Consider the following 19,994-nt stretch of genomic DNA (forward strand, 5'->3'; position numbering starts at 1 on the left):
TTTCATCCATGTTCGCTAACAGCGCTTGCCCCAACAGTCTATAAAGGCTATACGGGGGTTATTTGTCTTTGTGTGGGTGTACGCGTGTTTTAAAGTTTGTGTGTGTATCTTTGTTTTACTTGGTGTGTGTAAATTAGTATGTGTGTACGCGCGTAATGCATTGCGTATGTATATATGTATGCGGGTGTGTGTACGAGTTGTATATTATCTTAGTGCTTGTTTCGCTTTCGGAGAGGTTGAACAGTGTTGGAGAGGGGGTGCTGTTTGGGCTCTCTATCGGAATGCGTCCACCCCTCTCCTCCCAGAATCATCGCCAATTTTCTCGCCTGAAATCAATGCGCGTTGGCGATTTCCATCTGGCGTGCTATGATGGTGGCGGTGATAGCAGCGACGGTGATGATGGTGTGGTAGTGATGACGACGACGACGACGACAATGATGATGGCAGTGAATGTGATGATGAGAGTGATAAGGATGGTAGTGATGAATGATGATGTTGGAAGTGATGATGATGATGGTGATTGTGATCGTAACGATGATGCTGATGCTTGTGATGATGGTTGTGGTGATGGTTGTGACCACCCACGCGAGTAAATGGATGAATTCGTTCCTTAATTAATTCATTAATTAAGTGCTCGGCAGGGGTGGGAAGTGGCGCGAGGGGAGGGGGGTGCCGCCTTTTCCGCGCCGCTCAATTTGTCGCGAGAAATGCGCCGCGCTGCGGGGGGCGGGGAGGGGGCGAGGGGCGGAGGGAGGGGGGAGGGAGGGGGGAGGGAGGGGAGTACAGAGAGGGGAGGGCGGCGAGGGGGGGGGGACGTGAAGGACGGAGGGGTCGCGTTCTTGAACCCCCAAGTATTTCACACAAAGTGTCTCTAGGACTGCGGGTTCGTGATGGTAAGCGTCATTGCGGCGGTGATGTAGTGATGATGGTAATGGTGTTGTTGATGTTGGTGACAATGTTAGTGATGATGTTAGTGATGATGTTAATGGTGATGTTCTTGATCACGAGGCGTGGCTGCTCACGCCTCTCCGCTCCCCGTGGCGCGCATCGCTTCTATTTCCCGTGACTTTTCTCCCCTCCAGATCATTCCCCTCGCTCCCAGGGGGGGTTACGGTGACCCCCTCGCCGCCCGCCCCCACCTGAGGAAGACTCCCCACCACCACCCCTCCGCCCAGCGTAACAATAACAAGGCGCGCATCCTGCACCCTCATCGACCCCCTTTCGCACCACGGGGCAGTTTGATCCCCTGCATCGGTGAGGATGTTGGGATGCGAGGAGGGGTGGGTTGGAGGGAGGGCGAGTTAGGTAGGGGGATGTGGGGGGGGTCTAATGTTCTCTGTGGTTTGTTTTATCCGTTGCCCACAAGCGCAGCGCGCTCCGATCCCAGGGGGCCGCAGTCTGCGCCGTGCTCCTGACGTCACCGCCAGTCCCCCCTGTATCCCATTCACCGCCCCCCCACTCTCCTCTCTAATACCCCCGCACCCCTATCCCCGTAGCCCCTACCCCCTTCCTGGTGGGAGGGCCGCGCCTCTCACTTCCCTCTCCAAGGTGGAACTCGCAGCGCGCGCGTTTCCTCGGCCCCGCGTCTGCAGAAGGGAGCCGCGCGCGCGCACGCATTGGTCGCTCCTCGACTCACCCCCCCCCCCCTCTCTCTCTGCTCCTCCAGACTCTCCTCTGCTGCCCGAGACTCTCCTCGGGTCCCCTAGACTCTGTCTCCTTCTTTCCGTATCTCGCGACTCCTTCCTGTTCCCCGCTCCTCTTTCTCGCTCTCTTCTTCCTCTGCGCTCTCCTCGCCAACCCCCCCCCCACTCTCTTTCTCCGCCGCGCTGCAGCGGAGGGGGAGGCGCTGAGCCTGAAGCTTGGGGCTTCCTACCGGAGGAGAGAGGAGCAGGGAGAAAGAAGCGGGAGCTAAGAGAGAGAGAAAGTGAAGAGAGGAGCAAGACACGCAGCAGCGTCGGTTACAGAACTCAGCGCGCAAAGACCAAAACGTACACACACACAGCCAAAGATCCTCCGTATAGCGTTTAACGGACTCTTGGAGCAAGTGCCGTTCGAGAGCACATATTACATACACACACATACACACACACTGCGCGCGCGTGCACATACTCTGACAACGTGTACATTACACTCCAACGCTACACTCATACAGAGCTCACCCCTACACACCAACCCGCCACAGCACACTCACGCCGCTACTCTCGACCCCCTTACACCCCTACCCCTCCACGCGCCAACACCCCCTACACACTCGACTCGTCGTCCCGCGGACGCTATGGGTGCTACCGGCGCGGCGCTGGGGACTCTGCTGGTGGCACTCGCGGTTCTCCTGGAGCCCGTGGAGCCTCTGGAGCCCGCGCAGGCGGCAGCAGCAGGACGAGAGGGCCCCGCGTACGCGAGGCAGCCGCTGGGCCGTGGCACGATTCGCAAGAGGTTGGTGCCGGGTCCGCCCGGCTCCGCGCGCCTCGTGTCTCTGTCGCGGGACGAGGTGGTGGTGCTGGGAGCCGGGGCCACGCGGCACAGCGGGTGAGCGCGTGGGCTGTTCCTAACTTCCACCTCCTCACCTCCACCATCTCACTGATACGTCCTCACCGACACCTCCTCCACCGCCTTACTTCCATCTACTCACCTCCTAATCACCTCCTCCTCATCACCACCACGCCACTTCATCCAGCGGTGCCAATATGCGTCATACGACTAATCACGAATGATACATATACATGCATGTACACACATCTCTTAATATAACATGTACGAACACATGTATTTACACGTATACATGGACACAACATACGTGCATATACATACACACAAAGTGTATGCACTGACACACGACATGCAGAATCCATACACCCATACAACATGCACTGTACACACACACATGCACCCACGTCAAAATGCATTACATGCATGTAACATGGATGCATGCATGCAAAACACACATCTTAATGCGTGAACACATGAATACAAGCACACACATGCACATCACGAAAACATACGTACAAACATGTACACAAAGATCCCCCGTGTTGCCTTTTACAGGTTGTATATATATAAAGATTTGACCCTTTCTGGCCATAAAACAGGTGTTAAGATGTTCAAACACCAAATAAAAACCTCGTGCAATGAATCGTGTAACAACTATATATTTTTTCATACTTTGTGACTGGCAAAAAAAGGTCTCATCTTTTACAGACTCTTCAGGGCAAAGCCCTGTTGGCGAGCTCCGATGTAAACGCCCACACACAGACACGTACACACCACACACGCGCGCACGTGTGTGTGCACGTGTATATACGTGTGTGCACGTGTGTATACATGTGTGTACATGTTTGTGTGCGTGTGTGAGTCGGGACAGAGGTGTCATCGGGAACAACTTGTTTTGGTCAGGAATGCCCGGGCACAAGCAAAGAGTAATTTAATGTCGCCAGCAGCAGTGGCACGAGTAGCAGCAGCATCATCATTATCATCAATCAGCAGCATCTATTATTGTTATCATCAGCTATGATATTCCTAGGAAAGCCTCACTGAATCTCAAGACGCATGTCACCGTGCGTCCTGCCTCGGGTCGTTTGGCGGATTCCACCCTGGGCAGTTTTGTGTCCCCAGGGCTCGGTCCCCCACGACGCTGCTGATGATGATGCTGCTGCTGATTAAGGAAATGTTTCTGCTGATTATTATTTTGATACTGCTAATGATGCTGTTGTTCACGAAGCAGTCACTGCTCCTGCTGCTGCTGCTGATGATGATATAGTATGAGAGTGACGTTTAGAGGTCACGCCGTGTTTACTTTAAGGGGCGATACCCCCCGTGGTGCTTGATGGGCTGTTTTCGGGGGGTTGCAGATTTTAAGAGTCAATGGCGGGAGGGAGGAGAGAAAAGTGGGTGGTGCGGGGATCATGAGAGTGGTTAGTGGGGGGATTGTGAGAGCGTGGTTGAGGGGGCTAGGGCGGTTCAGGTTGGCAGGAGTTGATGTGCGTTGAGCGGGCAGGCCCACAGTAGTCGTCGAGGAGGAAGAGGTGGGGGGAGGTGCAGGGAGGGGGAGGGGGGCTGTAGCTGTCACGCGTGTCTCGCGGCGCCACACAGCCCCCTTTGTCCTCCGTGGCGCTCTCGCCAACTCGATGCGACGCTGATTAAACCCGGAGTCGCGGGCGTGACGGCCCCGGGCGGAGTCTCGCTCCTCACGGCTAATTACCCCCCACGCAGCCAGTCAGGGTCGCCGCGTGTGGCTCAGTGCGTCGGCTTGCTGGTGGGGGTGGGTGGAGAGGTGGAGAGGGAGTCGTCCTAACGACGGAAACAGCGAGAGGCGGTAAGCGGTGCAGTCAAAGTCATCAAGGTCACGAGGTCAGCAATGCCAACGCAGCCATCGCTTCCTTCCTGCCGGCGCATTACGGCAGCTGGTGCACAGTCGACTCTTATTAATGTCTCACCACCGCCGCCAGCAGTTACTCACGGGACCTCGGGTCTCCTCTTCCCCTAGGGGCACCGGCTTCGGGGCGCAGCTCCGATGCCCGGCCCGGTGACCGGCCCTGCTCGCCCCCCCCCCGTCCCTCACCCTGCTCACCACAGCCTCGGGTTCCCCGGGCACCTCCATCGCGCCTTCCCACGCCACGCTCCATGCGGGACTGAGCTGATTTGGACTTTAATTGGCCGGCATGGCATTGCTGTTCGCGAGAGCGGGATGGGAGACGACGAGGGTGGTGAAGAAGGAGGGAAGGGGGGAAGGAGCTGGCGAGGTTCGGTATTGGAAGAGTTTTGCGGTGGGGAAAGGGGGGGTGAGTAGGGAGGGCTCCTTGGCATGGGTTATTGGGGGCTCGTGACCCCATTGCAGGGGGCCATTGTTTACAGTGCCCCGAGTTTTTGTTGCGGAACCAGGAAACGAGTACAAAACAAACACAACGACGACAGCCGCCACTCACCGACGGTGACGTCGCCACAGCGCTTGTGCCAGGCTAGGTGTGCACCTTAAGGCTATCGCGTGAAATGTGGAAGGCTCGCTGGCAGGAGGTCAACGGGCAGATCCAAGTGTTGAGCATGGGTCAACTGAGCGGGATGCGTGTGTGTATGTTGAACATCTTTCACATCGTACGGAGCGAACCGCGCGGAGGTGCGGGGGAAGGGACAGCAAACTCAAGACAAAAAGCAGTTTTAAAGGAACGAGTTTTCAATATATATTTAAAAGTGCATAAGCTCCAGGGGCATCCTAATATCGGGAAGGAACATCGTTCCAGGCGGCCGCAGAAGCGCGTCTGAAAGCGCGCAGACCGTCTTTGTTCGATGACTCGCCAAAAGCCGCCGCTGCTGCCAGGATGAGCGGAGTCCACGTGGTTCATTTTTGACGAAGGTCCCGCTGCCCCCCCCCTCTCTCTGCAGGGTGAACGTGTGCGAGGGGGGGCGGTGCTGCCCGGGGTGGACGATGGGACCCGACTCCCAGCGCTGTTCCGTGCGTGAGTGGCTCCCCCCTCACTTCTCAAGAACCCCCCCCCCCCGCCACAACATTCCCCACTCGCCGCCTCCCCACACACTTCCACCAACTCCACACACTCAACAACCCTAATTGAGCTTAGTAAACACGGATAGTATAGGCAAACCAGAGGAGTCGCGACATCTGCAGCTTTGCCTATCAGCTCGCCTACCTGTCTCCCCACTCAGCTGTCTGCCCACTCAGCTGTCTGCCCACTCAGCTGTCTGCCCACTCAGCTGTCTCCCCACTCACCCGTCTATCCACTCACCTGTCTCACCACTTATCCGTCTACCACCTCACCTGCCTACTCACTCACCTGTCTCCTCACTCACCTGCCCCTTTTGTCTTCATGTCAGTCCTTTCAAGTATCAACTCACTCACCTGTTTAGCCACTCACCTGTCAACTCACCTGTCTACACACTCCTCTTTCTCCATGGCTACCTGTAAATCCACTTACCTTTCGACTCACTGACTTGTCTATTTGCTCACCTGCCGGCCCACTCACATGTCCTTCGTCTACAGATCAGCCCCTTCACCTGTCTACCTACTCACCTGTATCCCCACTCACCTGTTCACCCACTCCCCTGTCTACCCTTCACACTTCTCAAGTCACTCACCTGCCAACTTACCTGACGAACCACTCACCTTTCTCCCGAGCTACGAGCTATCCTGTAAATCCAGTTACCTTTCGACCCACGTGTCAACTCACTCACCTGTCAACTCACTCGCCTGTCTATCGCCACGTCCACCTGCATTCCTTCCCACTTACCTGCCTCCTTGCCAACAACCCGTCCATTCGCCCGCCTGTGCTCCCCGTGCTCGCCGCTGCTCGCCGCTCCCTCCTGACCCTCCGCGCGCCCCTGGCACCGCGATGCCGCGCTGAGCCACACGGGGGCGCCGCCTCCACTACGCGGGCCGGGAGCTGCGAGGGGCGGTGGGGGCAGCGGTGGGGTGGTGGGTCAGGGGAGGGAGACGTGGAGGGGGGGGGGAGATGCTGGAAATGATAACGGTGAATGGATCGACGTAAGAATCTAATTAGTTGTGAGTCGTGCGTGTGCAGTGTCCATGTGATTCTGGGTGCTGTAGAAAGCCACGGAGTTAACCGCGTCAATGGAGATTCATAGAGAGAATTGGACTGCCGCCCCTCAGTGAATTCCCGTCATGCCCCCCCCCCGCCACTCGCCTTGCTTTCCTAGCTAATTGATACGCCCCCCCCCTCCCCCGCTCTAAGGGTGTTCATGGAGAATAGGCGGAGGCTCTCCCACCCGCAGCAGGCGTGCGACTTCAGGGCCGCAACGTTACCCATGCCCCCCCCGCCCGTACCCCCGCCCTCTCTACCGGTCTAGCCCACCGCACTTACCCACGCGGCTGGAATCACAACAACAATAACTTGGCGACTTTCTCCGTCAATCAGCGCTCGCGGTGCCGCTCTCGCTCGGCCCTGAGCAGTCCCCCCGGCATTGTGTTTGGTGGTGGTTTTGTTATTGACTCCATCCTGAGGGTGTTTGTGTGGAAGGCGTGGGGGGGGGGGGGGGCTCCACCCGGCGGCTCCCCGCGGGCACCACCTCTGGGTTTGAGCTCCGAAATTTCCGAGCTTTCTCTCCAAACATCACAACTCACCCCTTCACCCCCCCCCCCCCCCCACAGCGCACTCTCGTTTTTCCTAGAAGTTGCCGCTTTCCCAAATCGACGGAGGAGACATTAAAATGATTCACGGAGCCCAACAGAGTCGCCTGCCCTCGTGTTTCCACCTTAAACTGCTACCCCCACCCCAATCCGCCCCCCCCCCCTCATGTCCAGTGACCCACTGCCCTCTGTTCACTGCGCTCAAGGCTCTCAGGATCCAAGTGCGCTCTTGAAAGACCTTCCTCCACTGTGGAGCTAGAGGGTTGGTGCTCCACTGTGGAGCCAGAGGGTTGCAGCTCCACTGTGGAGCCAGAGGGTTGCAGCTCCACTGTGGAGCCAGAGGATTGCAGCTCCACTGTGGAGCCAGAGCGTTGCAGCTCCACTGTGGAGCCAGAGGCTTGCAGCTCCACTGTGGAGCCAGAGGGTTGCAGCACCACTGTGGAGCCAGAGGTTTGCAGCTCCACTGTGGAGCCAGAGCGTTGCAGCACCACTGTGGAGTCAGAGGATTGCAGCTCCACTGTGGAGCCAGAGGATTGCAGCTCCACTGTGGAGCCAGAGCGTTGCAGCACCACTGTGGAGTCAGAGGATTGCAGCTCCACTGTGGAGCCAGAGGATTGCAGCTCCACTGTGGAGCCAGAGGGTTGCAGCTCCACTGTGGAGCCAGAGGGTTGCAGCTCCACTGTGGAGCCAGAGGGTTGGAGCGCCACTGTGGAGCCAGAGGGTTGCAGCTCCACTGTGGAGCCAGAGGGTTGGAGCGCCACTGTGGAGCCAGAGGGTTGCAGCTCCACTGTGGAGCCAGAGGGTTGGAGCGCCACTGTGGAGCCAGAGGGTTGCAGCTCCACTGTGGAGCCAGAGGCTTGCAGCTCCACTGTGGAGCCAGAGGGTTGCAGCTCCACTGTGGAGCCAGATGGTTTCAGCTCCACTGTGGAGCCAGAGGCTTGCAGCTCCGCTGAAAGCAAACAGCGAGCGGTGAACGCAGATGTGAAATTTCAAACGGTGCGCGTCAGATCACAGGGGCATCGCGTTGTAAACCCCTCCCGATGCCGACACCGCGTTGCGTGTCACTGAAGTTTATTCCGCGGCTCGCGGTCTCCCAGGGGAGCTGTGACATCTCCTGCTCCATGGCGGAGGAGGTGGCTCTCGCAGCCTGGAACAGGAAAACCCCGCATTGTAGACGGCGCCTTGCAGCCTGACCGGAGTGTCTGTTATCTCAGTTGCTGCCCCGTGCCCTCCTTGACCATTGCCCTCCCTGCCCCGTGCCCTCCTTGACCCTTGCCCCGTGCCCTCCCTGCCCCGTGCCCTCCTTGACCCTTGCCCCGTGCCCTCCCTGCCCCGTGCCCTCCCTGCCCCGTGCCCCCCTTGACCCTTGCCCCGTGCCCTCCCTGCACCGTGCCAGCGTTATTCACGATGCAACAGACGCGAGTCTCGTTCTCCGTCTGCTTGGAGAAATTCACGAATTTGTCACGAACTTCAGGGCGGCTCCTGCTGCATCGGGGGGAGCACGAGCGAGGCTTGGCGGTCGTGTAGCCATGCACGTGGCTTAAGCTCTGCACGTGGTTCAGTCTTAGCCCTGCGCGTGGTTCAGTCTTAGCCCTGCGCGTGGTACCGTCTTGGCCCTGCACATTTTACATCCCCGCATCAGGCGCTGCCGGGTGCCAGCAGCAATAGCAGCGAGGCTTGGCAGTCGATTGGATCGCCTTAGCGCGACCCCGCGTGGGGCTCCGCCCGCCTCGCCCCCCCCCCCCCCCGCGCCTTGCATTGTGCGTGGTGCAGGAAGATTGCTGGACGCCGCCTCGGCTGGCGAGGAAGAGACGGGCGAAAGGGGGGAGGGTGCGGTGAGAAATTTGTGGGGTGCATGGTGATGGAGAGTGGGTGCACAGAGAAGGAGACGGAGATTTGGGGGGGGATGAGGGGGGTTAGGGGGGGGGCGCCCTCCCTCCCTCCTCCCCTCGTGCCGGAATGTGCAGCGGTGAACATTTTATGGAAATGAGATCACTGCTACAAAAGTAAATAAATAAATAAGGCCCTGAGCCCCGTCCGCATGTTTCAGTCTCACCGAATTAAAGTAACGAATCGCGATGACGAGGGGAGGGGCGGATGGGAGGAGTGGCGGAGGGGGATGAGGGGTTTGGGATGGAGGGTGCTTGAGAGAACGGAGAAGGAGGGGAAGGGATGCGAATGCTTGCAGGGGAAGAGCGGAGGAAAGTAAGAGAAGCGATTTAAGGGAGGGGAGAGATGCGCATGATGAGGACGTGAGGGTGGGATGTGAAGAAGGAGAGTGTATTGCGACTCTTTCCTGGCATCTCCCCCTCGCGTGGGGTCGTCTGTCTCCACCCATTACTGTCCACGGATTGACTCCACAGTCCTTGACATGGGCGAGGGACGTTGGCAGAGGGCTGTGTAAGACGGGGACATGCGACGATGGCAGAAAGAAATGCGAGGACGGTCGGAACGGATGTGAGAGGCGCGTGAGGAATGTGAGCTCGAGACGTGAGAGACACGTGTACGGTGTGAGATGTTACAACTTACACGTCCGTCGCACGTCTTGGTACAGATGGGGAACGCTCACACCTGCGCTTACACCTGTGACCCTGCGTGACCCCGCGTGACCCCGTGTGCCCCCGTGTGCCCCGTGTGCCCCCAGCTCTGTGCCACCCCCCGTGCCTCAACGGGGGCATCTGCATACGGCCGCAGGTGTGCGTGTGCCAGCCCGGGTCCCGTGGCCGCAGCTGCCAGGAGCTCACCTCTCCACCCCCCGCAGCGCCGGCCATCCCCCTTCCTCCGGCGGCGGCCCTGCCATTGCCCCTGGCCGTGCCCTTCGCCCAGGCTGGGATGCCCTCGCTACCCCCGGCTGCCCTCGTCGCGCCGCCGCGGGGTCCCAAACGATCGGCGGAGCGCGCCGTGGGCCCCCCCGACTCCCACGAGGCGCCGGGGTCCGCGCCGGGCGTGTCGCTGCTGCGGAAGGGCCCGGGCGAGGGGACGGCGGTGGTGGTGATGGGCACGCCGGGGATGCCCTCGCCGCATGTTCCGCCGCCCCAGGACCTGCCCTCCCTGCGGGACCTGCCCTCGTCGCCTGAGGAGGTGCAAGAGCTGCTGCGCACGGCGCCCGAACGCGTAGCGCAGATGCTGGCGGGGTCCCTGGGCGAGGCGGCGCGACGCCTGGGGGGGGCCCCGGGAGGAGCTGGGGCCCCGGGAAGTCCGGGGACGCCTGACTGGGCTATGCTGAGCGCCGTGGAGGAGGCGGCGCAGAAGATCCTGAGCCCCTTGGGGGGCACGGCGCACATGACCGTGCGCATCCAGAGGCAGCCGGCGTTGGTGATGTCCAACCAGTGAGTGAGGGGAAGGGGTGGGTCAGCGCATGACCTTTTGGGTTTGTACAGCGGCCCTGATGGCGAGGAGAGCGCCGATACACATCAGGCAGTTTACAAGCAATCGATTCGAGCGAGCCAGACTGCTAATGAGGCACGGAATGTGGAAACTGGTGCTAAATCAATGCTGCTGAAAATGTGCACTTCCAGAATGCCGTGTGGCCGTTGGCTTGGTTAAAGACATTCTTTCGTGTTTTGTGCGGCGAGACGGAGATGTCTCGGCACAATCCGGGTCTGGCGAATAATCGCCCCTCGAGACGCTCCATAAATATGAAGAGGAAGAGCAGCGTAGTGTGGGTTTGGTGGCGCAGTAGTTATCCAACTGCACTACGAACTGATCGACCTGATTTCAATTCCTGGCCACGGCTGACATTAATGGCGCATGATATATGACGCGACGCCCCCCCATCACCTAACCCGAATACTAAGCAATTAACGCTGTCTGCGTTTATGGATCCGATTCAAATGAAGATTGAGGTATCTGCGTGTCTGTGTGTACACGTTTTACACGTGACGCAGACAGTGCTAGTTGTTCAGCGTGTCGCGTGGGACGTGTTTAACAAGCATCGGGGACGTGCAGCGCGGAACGAGTTAATGTTTATTTGCATGGGGAGGAGTAAATTGGTCGACGCGGTTGCGTGGTCGTGTGGTCGCGGTGGGGCGCAAGGTCTGGAGTTCGTGGAACCCCGGAGCAGAGCAAAAGTCTCCCCTGATGAGTGCTCGTGGTGCTGCTGCTGCTGCTGCCATGCCGCTTTCCCTCCGCCGTCATTTCGGGCTGTACCGCCGCGTGTCGTTCGGCACGATGGCCGACGTTTCGCTCCACGTACTGGGAGCTTCTTCGGGAACCGCAGAGGGAGGTGTTGACCCTGAACCTGGACAAGGGGAAGGACCCCAGCAGAGTCAGGCCATGGAGGAGGCGGCAACGCCGTTTGTGGGGTGGCTGCCTGGGAGGTGACGGTGACCCCGTCACGGTATTTCCTACGGAGCTGACCTGGCGGTGGGCCGGTTCGTGCGTGTCTTGCAGGGTGCGGACGGTACCCCACGGGGCTCTACCCCCTCCCCAATCTCGGGGCACCGAGATGCGCCTCCCCGCGGCGGGGGGGTCCCCCCACGTGATCAGCACGGGGAGCCAACACTTCATCATCGGTGGCGAGGGCAGGGCTGAAGGTCAGTCCGGCTGGTACTTCTCTCGTTCATTCACTCACTCGATTATTAACTCATTCACAAACTCATTCAATCTGTCGTGCGTTCAATCAACCATTCATTCATTACTTGGTCAGTCATTCATAATGTTCATTAATTAACTAAAACAATTTGACACGCACTCACTGACCCGCACACACGCCTGCTCACCCACCCACTCATTTTTCCATTCACTCTTAATTCATTCATGCGGTCTTCACTTATTAACTCAATAACCCACTCATTTACTCACCCACCCAATCCACTCATTAATTTGCTTATTTAATCAGTCATTCACCCACTCACTTGCTCTCCAATTCACTCACTCATCCGCGGTCTTTTCACTTACCCACTCGCTAACCGATTCACTCACCCACTTACCCACCCATCCACGCACACATCCGCTAAACCACCCATTCAACCAACCACTCACCCACTCGCCAACTCACTCGTCTATCCGCTGCAAAACAAATGCAGACTCGTACATGGTGATATCATGGGAAAGAGGACGGATTTTATTTACGTGGAGGAAAGACGGGGGGGGGGGGGGGGGTGTGGACAGGAAGGTAATTCGTGCCAACAAGCTATCGCTTTTAGCCGAGCGGTTCTTTTATTACCCTCGATGTGTTCTCGCGCGCTCGCCTTAAACAGAAACACGGGCGGGACGCGACTAAGCGCGCCCGGGGAAATGAAACCCACGTGGAACCCACGTGGAACGCGCGGCCGCTAATTGAAGACACGTGACCGCGCCTCTCCCGCTGATAGCTCATTAAGGCAATTAAAGAGCCACGCCCCCCCTCCCCCCATCGCCCCCCACCCCAACCACGCGTGAAGTTTGTTTCCCCGTGCATAGACTGGTCCCCGCCGTGGGAATGTGGGATTTCCACCACTGGCTTGAGGATTGCGCAGCGGATTGTGGCTGCTGCCACGTGCGCGGTTGGCGATGGAGACAGCGGCGCTCCACGCAGTGGCACCCGGACCGCAGTGCGGAGAGGAGGGGGCGCCTGGCCAAGGGGTCGAGCTGAGGTCAGGGGGTCAGTGGCAGAGAGAATACTCGTGCCTGGGTGGGTCGTTGGGTGGTTGAGTAGTTGGGAAGTTGTTGCGCAGTGTTCGGCGTCGTCCTAGTTACTCGCGGCCCCTTGGATACGTCGTTCACCTTCGGCGTGTGGGGTAGGTCCCCCGTTCGGTTGGCTAGTTGGTTCGTGTCAGGGGGGTAGAGCTTAACGCAGTTGTTGATTGGCTAATTGGAGTATAGCTAGAGCTAAACTGAGTGGCTGATTGGTTGTTTAGGTAGGCCTCGGGATCGAGTTGATGGTTGGTTCGTGGTTCCCCTACCCTACTACACCCCCGGTCCCCCCCATCACCAAACACTCACCACGCTGTCAGACTGGAATGGCGGTGAGGTGCCTTGGCTCGGAGCCGAAGTCTAAAATGGTTTGAGCCCACATGGGAGCACGGGAAAGGTGCTGGGGGGGGGGCTCTTGTTAGCTCCCCCTCCTCCCCCCCCCCCCCGCGTTTTATGTAACCACTTATTACACAACGCGCTGTCCGTGTCAATCGGCGAGGCACGACTGTCATTGCGGGCGCGGCACGACCGTCATTGCGGGCGTGACGAGGGCATCGATTCATCGCGCAAACCGATTCGTACGGAGGGAGTAGGGATGGGAGGGAATGGAGATGGGAGAGAATGGAGATGGGAGGCAGTGACGATGAGAGGGCGAGGGTGGATGGGAGGGAATCGGGATGGGAGGGAGTGGGGTTGGGAGGGAGTGGGGATGGCAGGGAAGGAGTGGGGTTGGGAGGGAAGGAGTGGGGTTGGGAGGGAGTGGGGATGGGAGGGAGTGGGGATGGGAGGGAGTGGGGATGGGAGGGAGTGGGGTTGGGAAGGAGTGGGGATGGGAGGGAGTGGGGATGGGAGGGAGTGGGGTTGGGATGGAGTGGAGTTGGGAGGGAATGGGACGGAGTGGGGGTGGGAGGGAGTGGGGATGGGAGGGAGTGGGGATGGGAGGGAGTGGGGGTGGGAGGGAGTGGGGGTGGGAGGGAGTGGGGTTGGGAGGGAGTGGGGTTGGGAGGGAGTGGGGATGGGAGGGAGTGGGGATGGGAGGGAGTGGGGATGGGAGGGAGTGGGGATGGGAGGGAGTGGGGATGGGAGGGAGTGGGGATGGGAGGGAGTGGGGATGGGAGGGAGTGGGGATGGGAGGGAGTGGGGGTTGGAGGGAGTGGGGATGGGAGGGAATGGGGATGGGAAGGAGTGGGGATGGAAGGGAGTGGGAATGGGAGGCAGTGAGGATGGGAGGGAGTGGGGATTGCAGGAAGAGAGTGGGGGTGGGGGTGAGTGAGGATGGGAGGGAGTGTGGATGAGAGTGGGGATGGCAGGGAGAGAGTGGCGATGGGAGTGAGGATGGCAGTGGGAGGGTGGGAGTGAGTGACGATGTGATGGTGGGAGTGAGGATGGGAGGAAGTGATACGTGAAGAGAGTGAGGGTGGTAGGGCGTATGGATGAGTGGTGGTAGCCAGTATGGGAGGGTGGAGGGATTGAGGATAATTTGGAGTCTTGGGGCGCGAATGAATCGCGGGGCTCAACTCGGGGCTGGCGTAGCAACGACTTTCAAACGTGGGGGCATCTATTCCCCCACCCGACCCCCACCCTCACCCCCCACTCTCCACCACTCCCTCTTCCCCTCTCATAAATTCACATCGCCGTGTAGAATTTAAAAACCGCGGGATCCCCGTGGCCCAAGATCCCCCCCCCACCTTTCCCGTGATCCTACCCTGTCCGTCTTTGTATCTCTCGCTCTCTGTCTCTCTGCGTCAAGGGCTCCACCCAGCACCCCGACTGCGCGCGAGGTTTGTTCAGGGCCAGGTCTGCGTGCCGAGTGCTGCGAGCGTGTGGGAGGAGAGTGGAATGCCGGGAGTGAAACCCACGTGAGCCAGGGGATGCCACCCAAACTGTCGGTTGCGCACTGCGCGTTGCGCTCCAAACCGGCGGCCCCGTCGAGGCGAGGGAGGTGGTGCCGCCAATAACATCTGGCAGGCGAGCAGCAGCAGCAACAGCTCTGTACAGTGCTTGTTTGAGGATGGGAGCCGTGTTTACATGGGGAGACCGCGCGTGAATCGTGCAGATTCGCGTTACTCGGAAACAGCAGCGAGCGAGAGTTGCTTGGCCGGGCGGAGCGGTGGCGCGGCGGATAGCGCGTTGAACCCTGCACCCGGTGCGCCGAGTTCGATTCCAGGCAACAGCTTGACATCGATAGCGAGTGATATCTAAACCGATCCTGGACCACCATCCCTTCACCGACACGCACTGATCAGCATGGGGAAGTATGGTAAAACAACCTCCAATACCGACACGCAGTGGGATGGCCTTCATCCAGCAGTCGATTGACAAATGACTATGTTGCGGCAAGCTAACCTATTTGGTCTACTGTCACCTGCTGGGCAACGCTTAGCGCTGCAGGCGGGGAGTCACCCCACGTGATGATGTCAGCGCGGTCACACTCAACGTGGGTCAGCTAGGATCAAGGGGAGGGGGGACGGGGGGGACACGCCGGGGTCACGAAGATAGAGGGAGGGGAACGGGGGGGGGGACACGCCGGGGTCTCAGGGGTCACGAAGGTGGAGGGGGGTTCCCCACACCCAAACCCGATCCCGTAAAGGGGTACGGCTAGGAGATCTTCCCGAGCCCAGTGGGAGAGGCCCTCGCGCAGCTGCGCGGCATCGCTCCCCGCTCATCCCTGCAGCCGCACAAAGCAAACATTTGTAAGCGACTTGGCAGGCGAGGCAGGTGGGAAACAGGGGGAGCGTTTGATGTCCAATTTCAACTCCCCCCCCCCACTCGCCTCCCACCCCTGCCACCCTCCAAACTACCCCCCACGCCCTCCAACCCTCTCGAATACACCAAGCAAGCAAGCAAGCCCGGCCCCATCCGCCCTCCTCTCTCTCAGTCCCCACGTGGCCCCCGCATCTGATGTCATTTTGGCAAAAATGCACAGGGGGGGGGGGGTTAGGGGCACCACGCCTCTCGCCTCCACCGAGGCCCCCGGCCGCGCTCCAACTTTGGCTTTTTGGGATTTGGGTTTTGGGTCGCTGCCCCCCCTCGTCTCCCTCTCCCCCTCTCTCCTCCCCCCCGCCCGCCCGCCCCCCCTCTCTCAATAAAGGTGTCCGCGTCTCTCGGCGGGACTCACAGTCTCCCCGAGAGGCGAGAGGAGCGCGGCGAGTAACGGGGAATTGCTGAGCGGCGCGCGCGAGTTCTGTCTGTCTCGGTCTCTGGGTGTCACACTCAGCCACACACAGACATACACGGATATCGATACACACACATATACAAAAACACATCCACGGGTGCACACGCAACCCACCACACACGTGCGCGCGCACACACAAATACGTAGCCACCACACCCACATAATCGCACATTCACCCCCATACACCGACACGCAATGCGACGCAATCGCTGGCCCAACCGTGGCGGGCCCCACACCTTCCCCGACACTCTTTCCGGGTCCCCCGCGATCCCCGTGGCCCGCCTTCTCCTCCTCGCGTCCGTGGTGGCAGCAGCGGTCGCAGCAGCAGCCGCGGCGGGAGGCGGGGGAGCGGCGAACGGCACGGGGGGGCGCATCAGGGTGGTGCTCGCCCCCACGGTGTGCCGCGCCGTGTGCTCGACCCGCACCGGGTGCCGGAACGCGTGCGAGCGCGGGAACGCGACCACCCTGGTGAGCGAGACCGGGCGCGGCGTGGACACCCTCACCGGGGCGGGGTTCACAGTGGGTGAGTGGCGTGGCACGCGCACGCGCGCGCGCACCTACAGCCAGCTATCGCGACACACACATCTGCAGCAAGTGTGATACACGAAGCCAGCCACGATAGCGGCACCATCATCATGCATCAGCCCCCCCCGCCCCTATTCACCAGCTTTAGCGAACTCGGGTTCGCATTCGGAGGGAGCCAAATAAGTCAACGGGCAACACAACTCTGATTGCATTTACGTCCAGTCCAATTTGAGTTCATCGTCTCCCTCGTCGTGATCGTTTTCATATTCCCGATGATTGCACTCAAAATAAGCGAAGTGATGCAAATGGTGTATGTCTAAAACACTCTGTGTGACATTTTACGTCTCTGGCATACCGAATTGTGATGAGCAGTGATCCGTATCCATCCATTCCCATTCTCTATCCGTGAAAAGTCTCACAATTCATCTGACATACAACTCTACCTCTCTGCCCTCTTAATGTGTGTGTTTGTTTGTTATTTGTGCGATTCTGCTCTTGTGTATGCCGGCAGCAGAATATGGCCAAGAGCTCAATACCAATGTCGCGGTCTGATAGCCACGAGAGGGCTTCAGCAGAGAGAGAGAGAGAGTTCGTGTCGTTTAGCTCTTCCTGCTCTTCCTCCTCTTCCGTTAGAGTGCAGACCGCAGTGGTTTACTGTGGTCTGGTCGATAGTTAAGGTTGCATGGCCATAAAATCACGACTGTGGCTTTTCTTTAATGCATATCTTTGTGTCTCTGGGGATTTGTTTCATGAGTCTCTATGTATCTCCATGGGTATCTGTGTATCTCTAGGGGTGACTATGAATCTCTATGAGCATCTGTGGGTTTACTACATGGCCCATAGCTTGGGCTGCATGGCCATAGTTACACCGTGACTTGTCTTTAATGTTCCATTCTTGAAGGATGTGTGCGCATTTGCCTGCTCATGTGTTAATGCGATTAATGGTTACACCGGCGTCTTCGAGGAGGAGGAATGTCAAAGCCAGGAGGTGCAATTTTTGGGTCTGATGTTTTTTTTTTCTGGACGTCCGCGTTGTTCCACTCTGATCGCCTCTGCTCCCACCAGCGTCCTTGTTGTTTGTGCAACGCTACCAACGCAGCAGCAGCATCACCACCAGATAATTTGAGTCACAACAGCGGTATCAACAACCCGTGGGCGCTCTCTCCCGCTCCCTCTATGACTCTTCCAAGCCCCACCCAGAACAGCGTTAACTCTCTCCGGCTCCTCCAGCCACAGTCTCACCACCACGCACCATCTCCCTTTGCTACTCCACCTCCACCCGGCTCCACCCGCGTCCCCCCTTCACTCCTCCACCCCCCACCGCTCACTGCCACTGACCGGACACCGGTAATGGGTGTTTGTGGGTGTTGTTGTGGATGTTGCTGTGGTTACTGTTGAGGCTGCTGCGGTTGTAGTTGAGTTGAAGTTCAAGCGCACGTGTGTTTTTTATGGTGGGGTGTCAACGTCTGCGGTACACACAGAGACAAGGACCCCCCGTATAGCCTTAACAGATCGTAGGGGCAAGTGTTGTTTAGCGAGCATCTTTGAAGGCTGGCACGGCACACGAGGGGGTGGGTAGCCAACACCACGCCCGACTACATACAATCATACACGCTTACACACGCATACTCCCACACATTCCCCATACCCAGACACACACATACTCATTCATAAAACACACACATACCAAAATACACACGTTCATAAAACATACACAACATTCCCACGTATAGCCTACATATCCTGTTTTGGGAAAGTGCTGTTAGCGAGCACCTATAAGGGCCAGTACGGTGCACGAGGGTGTGGGTGGCCAGCACCATGCCCGGCCGCCTTTGTCTCCCCAGTGCTGCTATTTACACACCGCACCAGGTACTCCTTTGGAGGTGAATTGACCTTTAGGTAAGGCCCGGATCGGTTTCACGTACTCGCCACTGTTATTGTCCGTTAGCGGGAACCGAATTCGGGTCGCCGGGTTCGCCGCGCAGTGCACCAAACCACCGCGCCACCGCTCCCCCACATGAGCACACGCGCACCCTGACGGAGACGCGCCCCCCATCCACCTCCGTGACCGCGGGGCGCTCTCCCCGCCCGTTGCTTTGATCCCCGCTTCCGAGGCGGATGGCCGAATCGAAGCCAATCGCTAAATCGGCTCCAATTGTTGCCAATTGGACCCGATTTAGCGCGGTGCATCCGCGTAGGGGCGCGAACCGTGGGGTTTTGCGGGCTCAGGGGCCCGTGGCCACGCCGCCACCCCCCTCACCAGGTGGCTGACTGACCTCTCACCTGATCGCTCACCTGGTGAGGCCCTCCTCGTCTCGGTGACGTAGCGGGCTTGGCATGGGCTCTGCTGTAATGAATGAAATGAGACCCCCACCACAACCCCCGTTTTATTTACACCGCGCTCGCCTGGCTCCCCCCCCCCCTCCCCTGGTCCACGTGGATCCGATATCGAGTGTGCAGTTGTACCGCCTGCACACTCGATATCTATGGCACTACAGTAGCAGCAGCAGGTAGATCGAGCATGCAGCTGTGTAGAGACAGCATACCGAAGAACGCCGTGTACAAGTGCAGTACAGCCCTGAGCAATCCACTGCTGGATGGGGGCCTACCCCACGCCGTGTGGGTCTAGTGAGTTACTTGACCATACTTCGCCACACCTGGTTAGCGGGGGTCGGTGAAGGTGGGTGAGCACAGAGCTACTGTGTATTGTAACAATGGATATTGCTCCATCCTGCAGCCCAGGCTCAAAACGCCTGCTGAGCTTCCTGCGTCTGACGAGATGGGGGGCATTCCGGGTGATTTTCTCACAGTGTGCACAGACGTGGGTGGGCTATTAGTACTATTGTAGTAGTCACTTCAGAGACACTAATAGTAGGAGGCACACACGTTTATTCTACACTTCCACAGTACAGGGGATAACTGCACACGGGTCAAGACAGCTGGCACACTGCCTGCCCCACAACGCCAAGGAGACGAAGACGGCGACGAAGACGGGTTCCATTCCAAATGACAGCCTCGACCCATTGTCAGGGCCTTTCCTTTTATCCTCCCCAGCATGGCCTGGCTCCGCCCTCGGCCACGCCTCCTTCTGGAACCTACCAGAAGGTTCTGGGCTTCGCCCCACGTGTCCCCTCTGTCACCTTTACCCCACATCCCTTACCCTCGCCTATCACGTGCCCTGCTGGCTGACCGGCTGCTGTGTCCTCAGATCCCCCCTATCTGCCAGCAACCGGCGCTACGCGCTCCAGTGGCACACTTCACTTGCCCTGCTGGTAGACCGGGCTACTACACCCACAATCCCGCTCTCTACCAGTAACCAGCGATACGCGCCCTAGTAACCCATTCTATGTCACTACACTATGATGGGTGGGAGCTTCCGCACATTCCTATTCACAGGGGGAGGGGTCGGGGGGTTCTTGATTTACGCGACCGGGACCCAGACTCGTGATGGTGATGTATGGAGGATGAGGATAACGCTGATTTAGACGACAAATGAACAGGTCCCTGCAGGGTGGGCTGGTAGGACAAGTCTCTGCGCTGTCTATTGCTGATTTTACACCCAACAGCACGAGATTTCACTTCGTT

At 58.8% G+C, this 19,994-nt stretch overlaps 1 protein-coding gene across 1 annotated transcript in view; it reads left to right on the top strand.

The window, feature by feature from the left end:
* The first annotated feature begins 1,498 nt into the window (after window positions 1-1,498).
* LOC116947099 (latent-transforming growth factor beta-binding protein 1-like) overlaps window positions 1,499-19,994 on the top strand; it is a 49,744-nt gene continuing 31,248 nt past the window's right edge. The window contains 5 exon segments of the mRNA XM_076070426.1: window positions 1,499-2,526; window positions 5,374-5,447; window positions 9,735-10,419; window positions 11,483-11,625; window positions 16,195-16,407. Of these exon segments, the coding sequence (XP_075926541.1) occupies window positions 2,276-2,526; window positions 5,374-5,447; window positions 9,735-10,419; window positions 11,483-11,625; window positions 16,195-16,407 (1,366 nt within the window). The 5' untranslated portion in view covers window positions 1,499-2,275.

Source organism: Petromyzon marinus, chromosome 29, assembly GCF_048934315.1.
Source record: "Petromyzon marinus isolate PM22_M1 ecotype Great Lakes invasive population chromosome 29, UKy_Petmar_22M1.pri1.0, whole genome shotgun sequence".
Taxonomy (NCBI): Eukaryota; Metazoa; Chordata; class Hyperoartia; order Petromyzontiformes; family Petromyzontidae; genus Petromyzon; species Petromyzon marinus.